Raw genomic sequence first — 18,771 nt, forward strand, 5'->3', positions numbered from 1 at the left:
CGGTTATGAGGATCAAAATTCCTTTGATAACTTTTGTGAGGCTTGGTCTGAAGATCATCTCTGGTGATTTTGAAGAAGATATGACAAAAATTGTAGGAGGAGTAGGCTTTCAAAGGTTTTTGATAAAACCGGAAATGGCGGGAAATCTATATAACCGGAAATTAACGCCATGGTGTGCGTTGAACTCGGCTTGATCCAGGGAATCCAATGGTACCTCATTTTTGAAAATGAGTCATACGGTTCAAAAGTTGCGTGTGTAAACACAAGTCCAACTTTGACCCATTGGTGGCGCTAGAGTGGTCTAATGGGAGACATGAAACTTGGTGTAGGTATAGAAGAAACTGTCCTTAATGAGTGTGCCAAATTTCACAAAAAGTTGTCGATGGGGTCTAGGGGCTGCCATTGACTCCCATGGTACAAGAATTACAAATAATAAAACCACCAATAACAATAGGTTTCCTCCTTACGGAGGAATCCTAAATATAACTGCAAGCAGTAATGGCGGATTCCTCCAAACACTGCGAACCATTGAAAAATGTTTATTTTTGACAAATTGTAACTGTATAGAAAAATGTATGCTGCAGAATTACCAATGGCATACCAAATCTGAAATGCAATACCATCAAGATCCACAAGGGCCTTTATTTCAAGCCAGTAAGTGAAGGAAGGGGGCTTGGTGAGCTTATCCATTCCAGAAAGCCTTGTATCTTTATGCATTAAGGCGTGGCCTGTAGCGCCACCTATGGGTAATGGTGGACCATTTGTGGTGTGGTAGTTACTCTTGGCCTATACTATTAATGTTTCAGGATTTTAAAAACTTTTTACCATTGCATATAAAATCGGAAATGCAATACCAACAGGATCCACATGGGTTTTGGGTAAAGTGTGGTAGTTACTCTTGGCCTGTACTGTCAATGTGTCAGGATTTGGAGACCTTTTTACTATTGCATACAAAGTAGGAAATGCAATGACACCAAGGTCCTCAAGGGCCTATGCTGATATTCAAGGAATGAGTGGGGGCTTGGTCAGCCCACACAGTCCTGATATGTTGCGTGTGTGTCTTGCCAAGCCCGCGCGTGTCAAGGGAAGAATGAGTGTCTGAGAATTTGGAGCATGCGCGGGGAGGAGCAGGGGACACATTTCATTGTAAATTTCCCTAGAAATTAGCCAAGCATGCATGTTTCAAAGATTCACCAAAAATCGACCTTTCATCTTAGAGTCAACTTTTTCTCAGATTTGTGTACTAAACATTCTCAAGAGTCTTCATATGAACTTGTTTGACTGGCTTACGTGTAAAGCATTGCGAACCATTGAAAAATGTATATTCTTGACAAATTGTAACTGTATAGAAAAATCAATGCTGCAGAATTTCCAATGGGATACCAAATCTGAAATGCAATAACATCAACATCCACAAGGGCCTTTATTTCAAGCCAAGAAGTGAAGCGCTTTAATCTTCACAAGAAGTGAAGTGCTTTGTGCTTTAGGGCGTGGCCTGTAGCGACACCTATTGGTAATGGTGGGCCATTTGTGGTGTGGTAGTTACTCTTGGCCTATACTATCAATGTTTCAGGATGTTTTTAACTTTTTACCATTGCATACAAAATCGGAAATGCAATACCAACAAGATCCACATGGGCTTTTGTTAAAGTGTTGTTGTTACTCTTGGCCTTTACTATCAATGTTTCAGGATTTGGATAACTTTTTACCATGGCAAACAAAATCTGAAATGCAATACCATCAAGATCCACATGGCCTTTGCAAAAGACCAAGGAACACTCTCCTGAAATGTTGCGTGTGCGTCTTGCCAAGCCCGCGCATGTGTCAAGGGAAGACCTATGGGTAATAGTGGGCCATTTGTGGTGTGGTAGTTACTCTTGGTCTATACTATCAATGTTTCAGGATTTTGAGACCTTTTTACCATTGCATACAAAATCGGAAATGCAATACCATCAAGAGCCACATGGGCCTTTTTTTCAAGCCAATAAGTGAAGGGAGGGGGCTTGGTGAGCCTATCCATTCCAGAAAGCCTTGTATATTTGTGCTTTTTGGCGTGGCCTGTAGCGCCACCTATGGGTAATGGTGGGCCATTTGTGGTGTGGTAGTTACTCTTGGTCTATACTATCAATGTTTCAGGATTTTTATAACTTTTTACCATTGCATACAAAATCGGAAATGCAATACCAACAAGATCCACATGGGCTTTTGTTAAAGTGTTTCTCGGCCTACACTATCAATGTTTCAGGATTTGAGACCTTTTTACCATTGCATACAAAATCGGAAATGCAATACCATCAAGAGCCACATGGGCCTTTGCTAAAGACCAAGGAATGAGTGGGGGCTTGGTCAGCCCACACTCTCCTGAAATGTTGCGTGTGCGTCTTGGCCGCGCGTGTGTCAAGGGAAGGCTGAGTGTGTGTGAGATTTTGGAGCACGCGCGGGGAGGAGCAAGGGAGACATTCATTGGAAATTTGCCTAGAAATTAGCCAAGCAAGCATGTTTCAAATATTCACCAAAAATCGACCTTTCATCTTACAGTCAACTTTTTCACAGATTTGTGTTATGAACATTCTCAAGAGTTTTCATATGAACTTGTGATTGAATCAGAGTATCAGTTTTTGAATGGCTGATGTGTAAAGCATAATTTTAGCGTTAGCGATAAGTTCAATTTGCTTTATATCAATAATTTTTTGAGATATGAATTTGCCTTTGCACATGGTAACATGTTGTAGTGTCTTCCTCCGATCTACCAAGTTTAGTGTTGATATCTCAAAGATTTGCTGAGACATGACTTCACATCCTGTTTGGCGGCTTTTCTGATGAATTTGATTGGCTGTACCGGACAGACGGTTATGAGGATCAAAATTCCTTTGATAACTTTTGTGAGGCTTGGTCTGAAGATCATCTCTGGTGATTTTGAAGAAGATATGACAAAAATTGTAGGAGGAGTAGGCTTTCAAAGGTTTTTGATAAAACCGGAAATGGCGGGAAATCTATATAACCGGAAATTAACGCCATGGTGTGCGTTGAACTCGGCTTGATCCAGGGAATCCAATGGTACCTCATTTTTGAAAATGAGTCATACGGTTCAAAAGTTGCGTGTGTAAACACAAGTCCAACTTTGACCCATTGGTGGCGCTAGAGTGGTCTAATGGGAGACATGAAACTTGGTGTAGGTATAGAAGAAACTGTCCTTAATGAGTGTGCCAAATTTCACAAAAAGTTGTCGATGGGGTCTAGGGGCTGCTATTGACTCCCATGGTACAAGAATTACAAATAATAAAACCACCAATAACAATAGGTTTCCTCCTTACGGAGGAATCCTAAATATAGCTGCAAGCAGCAATGAAGGGGCCAAGCAGCATTCAATATGGAAATTCAGTAGCTAAAGAAACAAATCATAAAACAGTCATGTCATTTTGAGACAAAATGCACTGGCTAGATGTAGCAGCGTTGTATCTACAAAGCACAATAAATCCACTTCTTCTCGACTATAAATCCCATGACAATGAAATGTTACTGTTACTAATACGATTATACTAATAGACAGCTACAGTGGCATACCTGGTTTCGCTAAACAGATAATCCAGTGTCACGACATGCTGTGGCTGGATTCAATCCTACGACCTTGCGTTCCAAAGCAGCACGTCGTATCCCTGTGAGCTATTCTCGCTGCTGGAAAATGCTGTGTTCGGTAACATTATAAAAAACAGGAAGCCGTTACTCCCGCGGCGAGCTTTGTCAGATTTGACCCAAGAATAAACAGCTGTAATTCAGTCATATTTTGACATATCAAGGTGATTGTAGTAGGAAGATGATTACATGACATGCTCGTGATGACATTTCCAAAGTTTCGACTCCATACGGTAAACCGTCACAGAGACAAGGCCTCACGTCCGCTTTGGCGTGCTCTTTGTCTAAATCGTTTGCGAGTTACTCGTGAACGGTTTGACTCATCAATACAATTTTGATAACTTTTTGTCGGCATGGTCTGAAGATGATCTGTTGCGATTTTCATGAAAATCGGATTAACGGCCTAGGAGGAGTTCAAAAAGTTGGCATTTCTTAAAATACAAATGACGTAAAAACCATCATGACGACAATGACGTCACAGGGTTCAATCGAATCGTCTGCATCCAAGGAATCCAATGATACCTCAATTAAGAAAAATGGTCTCACGGTTCAAAAGTTGTGGGCGTAAACGCACCTCCAACTTTCACGCCTTGGTGGCGCTATAGTGCTTCAGGGATCGACATGAAACTTGGTGACGATAATCAGGAGACCGTTCCAAATCGGTGTGCCAAATTTCAAAACTTCGCACCAATCGGTTGTATGGGCTGCCATAGACTCCTAGTCCTAAGTATAAATATAAATCCCCTGACCATGAAACGTTATCGTTACTATTATGATTATACTGCTAGACAGCTACTGTGGCATACCTGGCTTCGCTAAACAGATAATCCAGTGTCACGACATGCTTGATGATTGTGGCTGGATTCGATCCTACGACCTTGCATTCCAAAGCAGCACGTCTTATTCCAGTGAGCTATTCTCTCTGCTGGAAAATCATGTGTTCGGTTACATTATAAAAAAAAGGAAGCCGTTTCTCCCGTGGCGAGCTTTGTCAGATTTGACCCGAGAATAAACAGCTGTAATTCAGTCATATTTTGACATATCAAGGTGAAAGTAGTAGGAAGATGATTAGATGACATGCTCGTGATGACATTATCAAAGTTTCGTCTCCATACGGTAAACCGTCGCAGAGACAAGGCCTCACGTCCGCTTTGGCGTGCTCCTTGTCAAAATCGTTGGCGCGTTACTCGTGAACGGTTTGACTTATCGATAAACTTTTGATAACTTTTTGTCGGCATGGTCTGAAGATGATCTGTTGCAATTTTCATGAAAATCGGAGCAACGGCCTAGGACGAGTTCGAAAAAGTAGCAATTTCTTAAAATACAAATGACGTAAAAACCATCATGACGACAATGACGTCACAGGGTTCAATCGAATCGTCTGCATCCAAGGAATCCAATGATACCTCAATTAAGAAAAACGGTCTCACGGTTCAAAAGTTGTGGGCATAAACGCACCTCCAACGTTCACGCCTTGGTGGCGCTATAGTGCTTCAGGGATCGACATGAAACTTGGTGACGATAATCAGGAGACCGTTCCAAATCAGTGTGCCAAATTTCAAAACTTCGCACCAATCGGTTCTATGGGCTGCCATAGACTCCTAGTCCTAAGTATAATAATAATAATAATAAATATAGCTGCAAGCAGCAATGAAGGGGCCAAGCAGCATTCAATATGGAAATTCAGTAGCTAAAGAAACAAATCATAAAACAGTCATGTCATTTTGAGACAAAATGCACTGGCTAGATGTAGCAGCGTTGTATCTACAAAGCACAATAAATCCACTTCTTCTCGACTATAAATCCCATGACAATGAAATGTTACTGTTACTAATACGATTATACTAATAGACAGCTACAGTGGCATACCTGGTTTCTCTAAACAGATAATCCAGTGTCACGACATGCTTGACGACTGTGGCTGGAGTCAATCCTACGACCTTGCGTTCCAAAGCAGCACGTCGTATCCCTGTGAGCTATTCTCGCTGCTGGAAAATGCTGTGTTCGGTAACATTATATAAAACAGGAAGCCGTTACTCCCGCGGCGAGCTTTGTCAGATTTGACCCAAGAATAAACAGCTGTAATTCAGTCATATTTTGACATATCAAGGTGATTGTAGTAGGAAGATGATTACATGACATGCTCGTGATGACATTATCAAAGTTTCGTCTCCATACGGTAAACCGTCGCAGAGACAAGGCCTCACGTCCGCTTTGGCGTGCTCCTTGTCAAAATCGTTGGCGCGTTACTCATGAACGGTTTGACTTATCGATAAACTTTTGATAACTTTTTGTCGGCATGGTCTGAAGATGATCTGTTGCAATTTTCATGAAAATCGGAGCAACGGCCTAGGACGAGTTCGAAAAAGTAGCAATTTCTTAAAATACAAATGACGTAAAAACCATCATGACGACAATGACGTCACAGGGTTCAATCGAATCGTCTGCATCCAAGGAATCCAATGATACCTCAATTAAGAAAAACGGTCTCACGGTTCAAAAGTTGTGGGCGTAAACGCACCTCCAACTTTCACGCCTTGGTGGCGCTATAGTGCTTCAGGGATCGACATGAAACTTGGTGACGATAATCAGGAGACCGTTCCAAATCAGTGTGCCAAATTTCAAAACTTCGCACCAATCGGTTCTATGGGCTGCCATAGACTCCTAGTCCTAAGTATAATAATAATAATAATAATAATAATAAAACTAACAGTTACAATAGGTGCCACAGCAGCTTCGCTGCTGCTTGGCCCCTAATAATACTACCAATTACAATAGGTGCCTCGCAGCTTCGCTGCTTGGCCCCTAATAATAAGAAAAGGTAGAATCACTTATGTGGCTTCGCCGCTTCGCGGCTTGGCCACCAATAAGAAAAGGTAGAATCACTTATGTGGCTTCGACGCTTCGCGGCTTGGCCACCAATTAAAAGGAATACATTTGGCAGACCGGTGTAAAAATTGACCTAAATGTCATTTAACGTTTTTCCCTTCTCGTGATATTTTCAGGCATTTAGCCTACTCTTATTGCATTCATTCATTAATAAAGAACCCCCTTTGAAGCTTATTCTAACAACGACGTAACCGGCAGGAGCTTTCTCAGATGGAATCGCAATCCAAATAGTACCATCTGCTAAGTAAGGGATATCCCGCTTATTACACGGCTACTTGCAAACAAAATTACTCAACACAGTGTGTCTTTTTACAATTTATTTGTTACCATTCGTAGTGTTGATCAGCAGAGAAATAGTTCGCCAAAGACGTTGAACTTCATAGACGTTGAACATTCTTTAGGCTTCAGATCAGCTGACGTCGCTAAGCAACGGAAAAGTGACCGGACTACTTGCGGAGTGCTACGAAAGACGTGAATCAGAAGCAAAAACGCTCACAGCGATCAAATATGCATAGCAACGGTCAAATATGAGAAAATTGTTCACCGCAGAACATTGGGATGCCTCATTCAAGTGAATGGAGCATTCTACAGCATTAAGAACAGCCGTGTTATAATTAAGCAATAGACCTTTTTTGATGAACATTCTAGAATTTTAATTCGTCAAGTTTGGCCCTTGAAAGCTTCCGGTTTCAGACTGATTGATTGTTTGATTGATTGCGAATGATTGTTTTGATGGAAGTCAGCTAGTTTAGAAGCATAAGTGAGCACGTTACAGTGCCAAAAAATGGGACAACGATATGACTTGGTTGCTGCTGTAAATAATAGTTGATCTTTCAACGTTTCAATAGTAGCTAATATTGGGGGAAATACCGTTAGAATAGCATTGATTTGGGTTGTTTTTTCAACGTTGTTTCAACATTAAATAAGGGTGCAAAATGATGATGGGTCAACATGGTCTGGCGTTGGTTCAATGAAATTAGCGTTGAAAGCGTAGTTTTAATGAAGTTTGCTATCTGGGTTAGTAGGCTACTTTAAAAAGGTGGTTTGGGGTACCATAACTAGTCATGGAAGGGAATTTCCAATTATGCCTAGCATCAGTGGCAATCGTGTCCTGGCAATTAGGTTACTAAAATGTATATGCGCAACAGGCAAGGATCCACCTGAACAATAAATATACTTCAGCAGAGATAAAACGGTTGTGGATCTGACACTGCATGCGTAGTCCTAGGCTATGGCTAACTCTCATATCCACCTGTTTTTTAACCCTCGACCATACACTGGGTTCAGAAATGACAGGTGGGTGATGCAAAAACAACAGATCATATTGAACATTTATCGGTGCATTTATTAATTACTACAATTTCACAGCAGTTATTCAACAAGTAACCACAGATAGCCTACAGCCTACCCGCTGCACACCTTCCCTACCGTTGCATTTAGTATGCATCATAGCTGGTCTAACCGTCTCTATCTTAATATGTACATTGTTTGTTGACTCCCATTTATAAAGAAATAGTTGTAGGCATCAAACTTTTATAAGCTCCAACCTCTTTACTGACAGTAAACGCACTCTACCAAATTGTATTTGGTAGGCTTATGTAGCTACTATTTGAAATAGTGGTAGACATCGGGATAGATTAGCTCTAGCTCTATGCTACTGTACCTTAGGTAGGCTATCAATTTCAGATCAGCCTAAAATAAATTATAGTGGGTCGGTTAGGGGACACTATTCGATGCTGCTATTCACAGCCAGTTAATTGATGGTAATATGCGTTAGTCATGTTAACTCGATTGTAAAGTGGCTAGCGACTAATGTATAAGATGCGCTAACCGGATGTAGTTCAGGGCCTTGCGTTCTAAACTGGTCTGTTATTGTTTACGTTTCAAAAAAGGTCAGAGGCAGTACATTATCGTCAATAATATACGGGTTCCAGGGTGTTGTTAGCAAACAAAACGGCAAACCCTGGAACCCGTACATTATTGACGATAATATACTGCCTCGAGTACCTTATTGCTTTTATAATACGGTTACCAGCAAAATTATAAATTGTAAATAAATAGTAAGCTGTCTTTCAACACAAAATAGTTATCGACAACAAGCGTTGTGTATCGCATTTCAGTAGCCGAGAGAAAATAGTCCCGTTCGTGTGGTTGTTGCTATGCAACGGACAAACAACATTGTGAACTTCACGTTTGTTAGCCTAGCTAGATCTTGCACCATTTCATTCATTCTCAATGCTCATTTTATAAAAGTTGCCTTTAAACTAATAACGACAATGGGACACTTTCGATAAAATAATATTAATTTAAATATCAGGCCTAAACATTCTAAATCAATCATAAATGTTTCGTAGGCGCTGGGTATATGCTAGCTAGCCTACAAATGCTGTAAACTAGTTACGAGTGACTTGGGACTCGATAGACTAACATTAGGCTGTTGTTAAGGTTAGCTTATGTTGATTTGGATATCTCCATGTGCATCCGTGGAAAACGTTGTTTTGAGAAGCCAAGACCAGGTCATGTAATTGCGTGGCTACGAAGCTAAAATTAAATAAGTGGATATCTAGTTAGCAACTTTAGGCTGGACCTGAGCTTCCGTCCAACGTTTCAGTAGCTAGACCAGCTAGTTAGCACTGATAGCACGGGACAGTGCAATATTATTGCTCAAAAATTAACCGACTGTTGCTAGTCCAGCTTGCTAATAAATGCTGAACACCAGTACTTAGACAGTAGACAGTCTTTTTCTTCGGCAACCTCTTAGTAGGGAGGACAATAGAACGCGTCATTTTTGGCCAAGGCTAACCAACTGTCAAATACTGTGGAACGCCGGTAGCAAACGCATTGAATCGAATGCTAAGTTAGCCTGAATGTAGCTAAGAACGCCACTGAGAAATCTGGCACCGGAATTTTAAGGTCCACGTCCTTTTCTTAGCTCTATAACTAGCGACTACTAGCGAGATATTAAAAACAAACATGCCAGTTAACATGTAGACACTTACCCCTTAATGCTATCAAATGTTGGTTGCAATGCACATTGAGAAAGTATATGAAAATAATGTTTATAGTTTTTTGGTTGCTTTGGCTACCTTTCATAGAAGGTCGGCACAACCGGGAGACATATCTTAAACAAAAGTTTAGGTTGTTTTCTTCAAAATAAGGTATGTTTAGTCAATTTTAAAACATATACATTTTGAGAAAAATCAAGTTGAAGTCATGTTGATGAAAATTCCATAGGAATGCATTGAAATCTGAACGTTCTATTGAGAAAAAGGTTGGTTTTTCCCATGTAACTTTTTTCAGCATGTCGGCACAACATTGACACTTCCTGAAATGCTAGGTTACGTATAAAGACGTCATCAGTCAAATTTTTTAGAAAATCGAAAGACATACATTTTATGTTTTGGCTCCCTGAATGAGTCTTTCAGAAACCTGTGACGTCAGACGTTTTGAGCCTCTGTAACTCCCGCGCTTGATTCATGCTAGCCTGCTTCCAATGCTCAATCAACTGATTCACATCATACGTTGTGCTACTAGCCGTATTATATATACCCGTATGTGGATGCAAGTATCGGTCATGGTTACTGGTTTAAAACATATATATTTTAGACACTTTACATGTATATTTACAGTGTGCAGATCAAAAAACAAACGCTGGTAATATAAAACCCACTCTCTGTGACTTTTGAAATACATGTTTCTACCAAAATGATTCATGGTTGTGATATGCAAATGCTGTTGTCACGTAGCACAAATCAGAACCAATCATTACCTTTTTGTCTGTCAGGAAAGGCAAAACTATTTTTTTTAAAGCGCAAATATTCTTTCTTTCTGGCAATCAATGGAAAAGAAATTCTATGGCAGATAAAAAAAACAAGAACTACTGAAATTGCATTCGTAGGTGAGGGGGAGCAACACATAGCCACTTGCAAAAGTTTAGGTATCATTTTGTGGTAGATTACCATTAGAAACCTTAACAAATGGGATCATGATTGACATTATCACGCGTAGCGTAACCTAGTATTTCAAATGCCAGTGCACCTTGTAACGTTTAATATAATTACAAATAACTTTAAACTCCACGAACATTACTTTGATGATAAAATATGGAACAGAGTACATACTGCTGTAAGTAAACTGATGAAACGATTCAATCATTTAGTCAGAGTTAGTGATAAAGAATCGTGTCTCGGTGTGGTGTTTGAGCTACTGCACATAGATAACCTTGAAGTTGGATGTAAAGGGAATTTGCAAGTGTTCGAGCAGGTAAATGCAGAGCTCAAAACAGAGAGAGAATTTAAATGACCAAACACTGTAGGCCTACTGGCAGGGCCCTCCATTTCCACTTTCTGGGGCCCTGCCGTGGTGAGGCCCAGCCGCGATGCCAGCAATAATCATGTTCGTCCTAAATATTTTAAGAAATTATAACCAATTTTATTTTGAACTGAAATACTCACGATTAGGGCCTACTTAAAAAAAGCAAACATAAACATTGTATTGTTGGCTTAACCGGTGAAGACCTCACCCTAGTCTAATGGACCTACATCTAATGGAAATGGCTGGGCCCCTGAAAAGGTTCAGTGAATGGGCCCCCCTAATAGGTCTTTAGGCTACTTATTAACGCATGTACGTGTGTGCTCTCTCTCTCTCTAAATAAAACATATGTTAACTGAGAGAGACTTACTCAGTGATGGGAGCTACATTATAGAAAAACAAATACATCTTTATACATAAAACTTAAACATAAAGTTTAATAAATATAACTGAGAGGCCTTAACAACTTGTGTGGCGCCGGGCCAGACACACACACACATAAAAATAACAATTTGACACACCGAGATCTGCTACACTCACACCACATTTTCTAGTATAAAATGCAATTTACCTGTCTTCATCTTTGCCTATTATACAGCTATCTTCCTTGTCTTTCTGGATGCAGTCTTTTATGATGTATTTGAAGTCAACTTGTTTAGCCATTTCACACGCAATGGCAAGTATTGTGATTGAGCCTCTCCTGGCTCATTGTGGAGCACAAGTAATTTTTATGATTTTGAGTTTACTTAAGGACTCCTTCTCCTCCTGCCACAGTTAAGTGGTTATGGTAAAGTGCAGAATATCCTCAGAGCAATGAGCAATGCAGAACATGCACTTTCTCAGTGTCAGCTTTGCTCTAACTAGCTTCCTCTTGGCTAGCATCATGGCTACTGCTGCTCGTCTCTGCCATAGATATATCGATGGTCTCTGCAGCCTGGCTGGGAGCATCTTTCGAAGTTGACTGGAAAGCAAGCAACAACAACCATTGTCTAGCATTGTCACCGGCTAACTTGGTCTAGCGTTATGTTGTGTAGTCTGTCCTGTACCCTGACTCTGTTTAATAATCAACACTTGGTCCAACCCTGCGTTCGCACCACTCGTTACAAAGGGTGAGGTCTTCACCGGTTAAGCCAACAATACAATGTTTATGTTTGCTTTTTTTAAGTAGGCCCTAATCGTGAGTATTTCAGTTCAAAATAAAATTGGTTATAATTTCTTAAAATATTTAGGACGAACATGATTATTGCTGGCATCGCGGCTGGGCCTCACCACGGCAGGGCCCCAGAAAGTGTTCCCATATATGGGAGGCCCTGCCTACTGAACATGTATTAGCAATGAATGATAGGTATAGAACGCCTGTTATAAAGCTTAGAGAGTGGCAGGCAGACAGCAGGCAGTTTATGAAGGGTGAGGTCACTCTGTTTGAGGATGTAGACATCCACAGAGGACCCATCTTAGATAAGTTGTTGGAGTCGACGTCAGAAGAGTTTGATGCTATGACTCAACAAGTTCTAAAACTTGTATTTGCTGGTTTAGTGAAAGTTTGCTGTAGGTTGGTAGCGGACCACTTGGAACATGGACGGTATGATGATGTGTCTGAAGATCAGTATCATGTCCTCAGATCAGTGCCCAAAACAAATGTTTCATGCGAGAGGGATTTTGGGATATTTGATTATTTGATTAGATCAAAGTTCAGGGCAAGTAAAATAGCATTAGAGGGTATGGTCATGTTTAAGCAGAATAGGTCCTGGGAATGGTTGTCAGGGTTAGATCCAGATAGAAGAGCTGAAGTTCTCGCCTCAGCTCGGACATCTGTGAAAGGAACCTATTTAGGTTTGTAGTCTTGCAATGGGTATGTAATATTCAGACTGTATTGGGTAAGTAGTCATTTGTTTGGTTTTAGCATTGGGTTGTCTGATCAAGTGGGCCTGTGCGGCACTGACAGACTTAGCTTTGCAGTGTGTCATTTAGCTATCGGTATGTAATATTCAGGCTTTGTGGTAGCTTGAGGATATTCATAATGGACCATTTTGAGATATGAGACAGAAGGGGGTGACTCCCTGTTAAGCCAAATGGTCTGCCATAATATCTGATAGCTGCATTGGGTAAGTAGTAGTAGTATTTGTTTGGTTTTAGAATTGGGTTGTCTGATCAAGTGGGCCTGTGCGGCACGGACAGACTTGGCTTTGCAATATTAAAACAGACAATGTCTATAAAAGTAGATACAGGTAGGATTAGAAGAAGTACAGTTTGGTGATATGAGACAGGGGGCCCTGTAATGGGGTGACTCCCTGTTAAGACAAACTGTCATAGTTAGTATAGAAGTAATAGATAAAAGTTGCTCCCCTGAACCTTCACCATTGATGCAGAGGTGCCCAATTGTCCTCTGAGAGCTATCAACCTGTAGGTTTTTTTCACAGGCAATGACTACATTTTGGACCATAGGTTTCATATCCCTATAAATAAAGTATATTATTTATAATATGATTAGTGTATACTTTTTGTCCATCATAAACAAACAGACGTGTTCAAATCAAAGTATTTGAAAATAATGGGCAATGTCACAACAAGCACACACAAACACCCTGTTCAACGTTAAATACACCCCCAAGTGGCCAAAATGTTACATTACAGCAGTAGTGCTAAACGTGATAAACATTTGCATATTTGTGGTCTCGATTTAACATAATTATTTATAGCGAAGTACTGGACACCGCATTAGCTCGCAATGTACAAAGAATGTAAGTCTGGATAAGAGCAGAAAATCTGATAAGAGCATCTGCTAAATGACAAATGTAAGTCATATTTCCCGCCCTGGCTGGAAGCAGAGCTCTGTGACGTAGAACAATGGCGTTCTTAAAGGGAGCTTCACAGCTTCTCGGTGCCACAAAACTCAAGGCTTAGAGCGGTGGAACGTTTCAAAAAAATTCCTAAAATCACGCCTAAAAACTGGATTTATGAGAAAACTAATAGAGGTAACTGAAATCTGATTTCGGATTAGTTTAAATTACGTTAGGTTACATACGGAATTGAAAGAAAAACGGAGCAAAACTGATAGGAAATTTTTGGTCTGTCCTCCCTACTCTTAGTTATTTTAAGTGCGCACTAATATGGAACGCTCCCTTTTTAAGGTTAATGTGAAAAGGCGTACAGTACTTTATCGCTCAATAGTGAAATAATGAAATCAGAATGCTTGATTTCATCCACCCGTATTATAAGACATAATAAAGTTAAGCCATAGAAGACAGTACTGTAGCCTACTACAACACTGCCAGTGGCAGTGGGCGAGCCGAGTCTGTGACTTTGAGGCTAACGTCAAAACAAGACGCGGTCTCACTCAAATTCCAAGTTTTACACAAATAACAAACTACTGACCCGCTGGCTGTCTTTGCAATCGCCATATCTTTAAAACAATGCTGTCCACTTAGATGTAGAATTGACCCTGGTACGAAATTAAGAAAATACTCACCAGACGCAGATCGACAGTTAACTGAGTGTCAACGATGTTGACTTGTTGCTGCCGCAATCGTCAATGGAGGCTGACAGACTCTCACGTACGAAACAAATCAACGTTTTTACTGCAATCTATATTAAAATCTCACCACCTGGCTGTTTTCACAATAGTCATATCGTCATGGCATTTCCCTCTTTCGTTTTTTTCGTGTAAAATTGAACTATAAAATTAGCTACAAAAAATACTACTATGACGCTTTCTAGCATGGCTGCCGCCTAAAAGACGAGGCGGTCTCACGGGCGACCTGCACTCGCTCAAATTTCAAAGACTGTCACAACCTAAATCAAAAATGCGAGATTGCAGTTCCACTCGAAATCGCATTCTCTACGAAGCCAAATGGCTGTGTGGATTTTTTTGGGGGTGGCATTTTTCACTCATAATCCAAGCTCCAATTTGCGAGCTAGAAAGTCTCTATCACGTTGTATCCATGCGTCGTTGCTAACATGTGTTGACGTGGTGACGTAGCTTGCACAGATTACCCTTCGTCGACAAAAGGCACTTTGTCGCCATAAAAACGTTGTAACCTCCTAAACTGTGCAACGGAACGTAAATCCAAATACAAGCAACTCAATCGCTACCAAGACGAAACGTTTGACACCTTGGTTGTCTACGTAGTCCAAATATTGCAAAAGTTTTAGGGTTTTACGACCCCAGGACCGGAGATTCTGTTGTTGTGTTTCAATCAGGATTGATGTCGTAACACGCCCGCACACCCACGCGAGCCAGGTCCATGCAAGGAGCCAATGAAGAAGAGCAATGGAACATTTGCATGCCTTTGTCTTAACCAATGACTGTAAAGAGCGGTTCTGCTTAAATAGGTAGCTAGCACAACATGCTAGCAGACAAACTAGCAGACAAACTTTGTAGACTTTGTCTCCTTGCTGGCAGGAATTAAACTATTGTACTTTCTTTGAATCCGACGACTCTGTGCATTACTTATGAAATTATCCTAACACGTGAACAGCCTGGAACACTGCATTTACCACCGTAATCAATTTTCAATATGCTAGAAAAACGTTCTTCTTTGTAATTCTGTGGAAGTACACAGAGCAGCGTGCAGCAAATTTTGGGGCGTGACAAAGGTACAGACCAGAGCCAAAAAAGGTGGAGCCCCGTGACGTCCCAACGGGGGATTTTTAAAACCGACTGTTACAGCTACATTTTTTAATTGTGAGATTTACATAGGAAAGAGGTGTCAATAGACTTTGAGGTTCACTGTATGTCCATTTTACCCACTGAACTGTCTTTTTTCAACTGTGACAAGGTAAATTCTGTTCTGCAATCAATGACCCCTTTGTTGTAATTAATATTTTTACTTGGTAGCACAAAGTTGGGAGTACCAGCAAAAATGTATGAGCACCGACCATGTCAAGACTATGAAAAATGTCAGCATTCCCTGTACAGCCTGGAACACTGCATTTACGACCGTGGTCCATTTTCAATGTCCTTGAAAAACTTCCAAACTTTCTTCTTGTAATTCCTGTTGAGGTACACAGAGCAGCTCACAGCTAAACTAGTGTCTCAGATCTACATTTTGGGGGCGTCACAAAGGTACAGACCAGAGCGAAAAAAGGTGGAGCCACCAAACTGATTTACTGTTTTACAGTTACATTTTTAAATTGTGCAATGTTTGGAAAGCGGTGTCAATGGGACTTGAGGTTCACTGTATGTCCATTTTACCCACCGAACTGTCGTTATTCAACTATGACAAGGTAAACTCGGTTTTGCAGTCAATAACCCCTTTATCTGGTTATGTAACATTGGATTACAGTTCAGCTCACAGCAGGCACATAGGCTTACTGTGCAGTAGGCTAATTAGCGAGTGTTATGTAAAGATATTAAAACAGGTCACACCAAAATGATTAATCGCACTCTCGCGAATATTCCTAAATATAATTTGAGGTCACACAGATAAGATGTTGGGAGCATATACAACCAAAATGGTTGCAATTTCAAGCCCTGATTTATTCATATTCATTAAAGTTGATTTAAAAAAAAACGTTGCTCTGATGCTCAATTCTGATGCTTTTTTGTAAAGTTTTTACCAAAGTATAGCAATTTCCGATAACCGATATCAATTTCAGGGTTGAATTAAAAATGGCTAGCCATTAACTCCACCACTTTTCGATTTAAGCCATGCCCATTCTGAGTATGAATACAGATAATGTTGCACTCGCTCATCCATAGTAAGCAATCAGAAATCTGGGCATGTAAATGAGGGGGCCTGGGCCTCGTCCACCACCACACACACACACACACGACCCACTTGTGGCTACCCCCCTGATCCATGATCAAGATAGTTATGTTCTGTATGTACTCACCCATCCCAGTGGGGTGTATCCGCCCACATGCTGCTCCCACATTGTCATACATCCTGAGACGGTCGACCAATAAGATGAGAGCTTTGGGCTGAAAGTCTGTGTCTCCATCCAGTGCCATGATGTAGGTGTTGTCGTCTGTGATGTGCTTCCTCTTACTGTCGTTGTCGTATTGAGGCAACAGAAAGCTTTCACCATCCAGAGAAATTAGGCTTGCGCGGCAGGGGTTGTTCTGCCTCTGTAAAGACAAAAATCCTCTCATGATTTGTGCTACAACCTTCCAGTGCATTCTATTTCAAGAGATGTATGTGAACCTTACTGTAATCTTCTGAGGGTTCTTTACGATATAGCCTTTCCAGCCAAGCAGATAATACAGATACATGATCTGTAAGAGAGACAAGTTGAATTCTGTCTACATACAATATCAATGTGTAAACTGGAAGTTTCTTTCCCTTTCAGGTTGTGCCAGCCACACACCCCTTTCCTGCCTCCATACCTACCTGGGACCACCTCTTCTTATTCCTGATCAGAGACTTGTCCTTTAAATGAACATAAAGCATGTTGCCCTCAGGCATCACAAACATCAGACGTCCGCCATATGGCGTTTCGATGATGGACACATCATCTGGTTCCTTGTTGGTGAACACCCTGAAATAAAACAAAGGATACATGATATTTTATGTATCTAACGTGTGATGACTGGTATGCATGTACAGATATTGGCCAATCAATTAGAGGGTTCTGGCGTTGCAGGCATAAACCAATTAATAAGTAGACCAAGCATCGAAGTTGTTAAAAGATGGTGTCCCTCTAGTTTCTGTGGCAAGTGTTCATTGGCTCATTGAAGCTTGCAAAATCGAGACATGGTCAGCGCCATGTTGAACTTCTGGAGCTCAGTAGAGTGGCTTTTTTTTTTGTCTTTAAAAAGGGGGACCAGAGGGGGTGCTCCAACTTTAGGGGGATCACACTCCTCAGCCTCCCTGGGAAAGTATATTCAGGGGTCCTGGACAGGAGGGTCCGTGGATTGTCGAACCTCGGATTCAGGAGGATCAATGTGGTTTTCGTCCTGGCCGTGGAACATTGGACCAGCTGTATACCCTCTGCAGAGTCCTGGAGGGTACATGGGAGTTCGCCCATCCAGTCTACACATGTTTTGTTGATTTGGAAAAGGCGTTCGACCGTGTCCCTCGGGGGCTCATGTGGGGGGTGCTCCGAGAGTACTGGGTACTGGATTCCCTGATCGGGGCTGTCCGGTCCCTGTACGACCGGTGCCAAAGTTTGGTCCGCATTGCCGGTAGTAAGTCAAACTTGTTTCCGGTGAGGGTTGGACTCCGCCAGGGTTGCCCTTTGTCACCGATTCTGTTCATTACTTATATGGACAGAATTTCTAGGCGCAGCCAGGGTGTGAGGGGGCCTGGTTTGGTGACCTCAGGATCGGATCGCTGCTTTTTGCAGATGATGTGGTCCTGTTGGCTTCATCGGGCCGCGACCTTCAGCTCTCACTGGAGCGGTTCGCAACCGAATGTGAAGCGGCTGGGATGCGAATCAGCACCTCCAAATCTGAGGCCATGGTTATCGACCGGAAAAGGGTGTAATGCCATCTCCGTGTCAGGGAGGAGATCTTGACCCAAGCGGAGGAGTTCAAGTATCTCGGGGTCTTGTTCACGAGGGAAGAACGGAGCGCGAGATCGACAGGTGGACCGGTGCGCCGTCCGCAGTAATGCGGGCTCTGCATCGGTCCGTCGTGGTGAAGAAGGAGCTGAGTCGAAAGGCGAAGCTCTCTATTTACCAGTCGATCTACGTCCTACCCTCACCTATGGTCACAAACTATGGGTAGTGACCGAAAGAACGAGATTGCGAATACTAGCGGCCAAAATGAGCTTTCTCCGCAGGGTGTCCAGGCTCTCCCTTAGAGATAGGGTGAGAAGCTTGGTCATCCGGGAGGGACTCAGAGTAGAACCACTGCTCCTCCGCTTCGAGAGGAGCCAGCTGAGGTGGCTCTGGCATCTGATAGGATGCTTCCTGGACGCCTCCCTGGTGAGGTGTTCTGGGCACGTCCTACTGGGAAGAGGTTCCCGGGGAAGACCCAGGACACGCTGGAGGGAC

General features: G+C 41.7%; 1 protein-coding gene across 1 annotated transcript in view; it reads right to left on the reverse strand.

Moving 5' to 3' along the window:
* chs1 (chitin synthase 1) overlaps positions 1-18,771 on the reverse strand; it is a 64,198-nt gene that overhangs the window by 29,137 nt on the left and 16,290 nt on the right. Inside the window, exons 7-9 of the mRNA XM_084709048.1 lie at positions 17,166-17,313; positions 16,985-17,050; positions 16,669-16,903 (exon numbers count right to left, since the gene is read on the reverse strand). Coding sequence (XP_084565174.1) covers positions 16,669-16,903; positions 16,985-17,050; positions 17,166-17,313 — 449 coding nt within the window. The remainder of the gene's footprint in view (positions 1-16,668; positions 16,904-16,984; positions 17,051-17,165; positions 17,314-18,771) is intronic.

The sequence above is a fragment of the Hypomesus nipponensis genome, chromosome 11, assembly GCF_054491055.1.
Source record: "Hypomesus nipponensis isolate SF chromosome 11, ASM5449105v1, whole genome shotgun sequence".
Taxonomy (NCBI): domain Eukaryota; kingdom Metazoa; phylum Chordata; class Actinopteri; order Osmeriformes; family Osmeridae; genus Hypomesus; species Hypomesus nipponensis.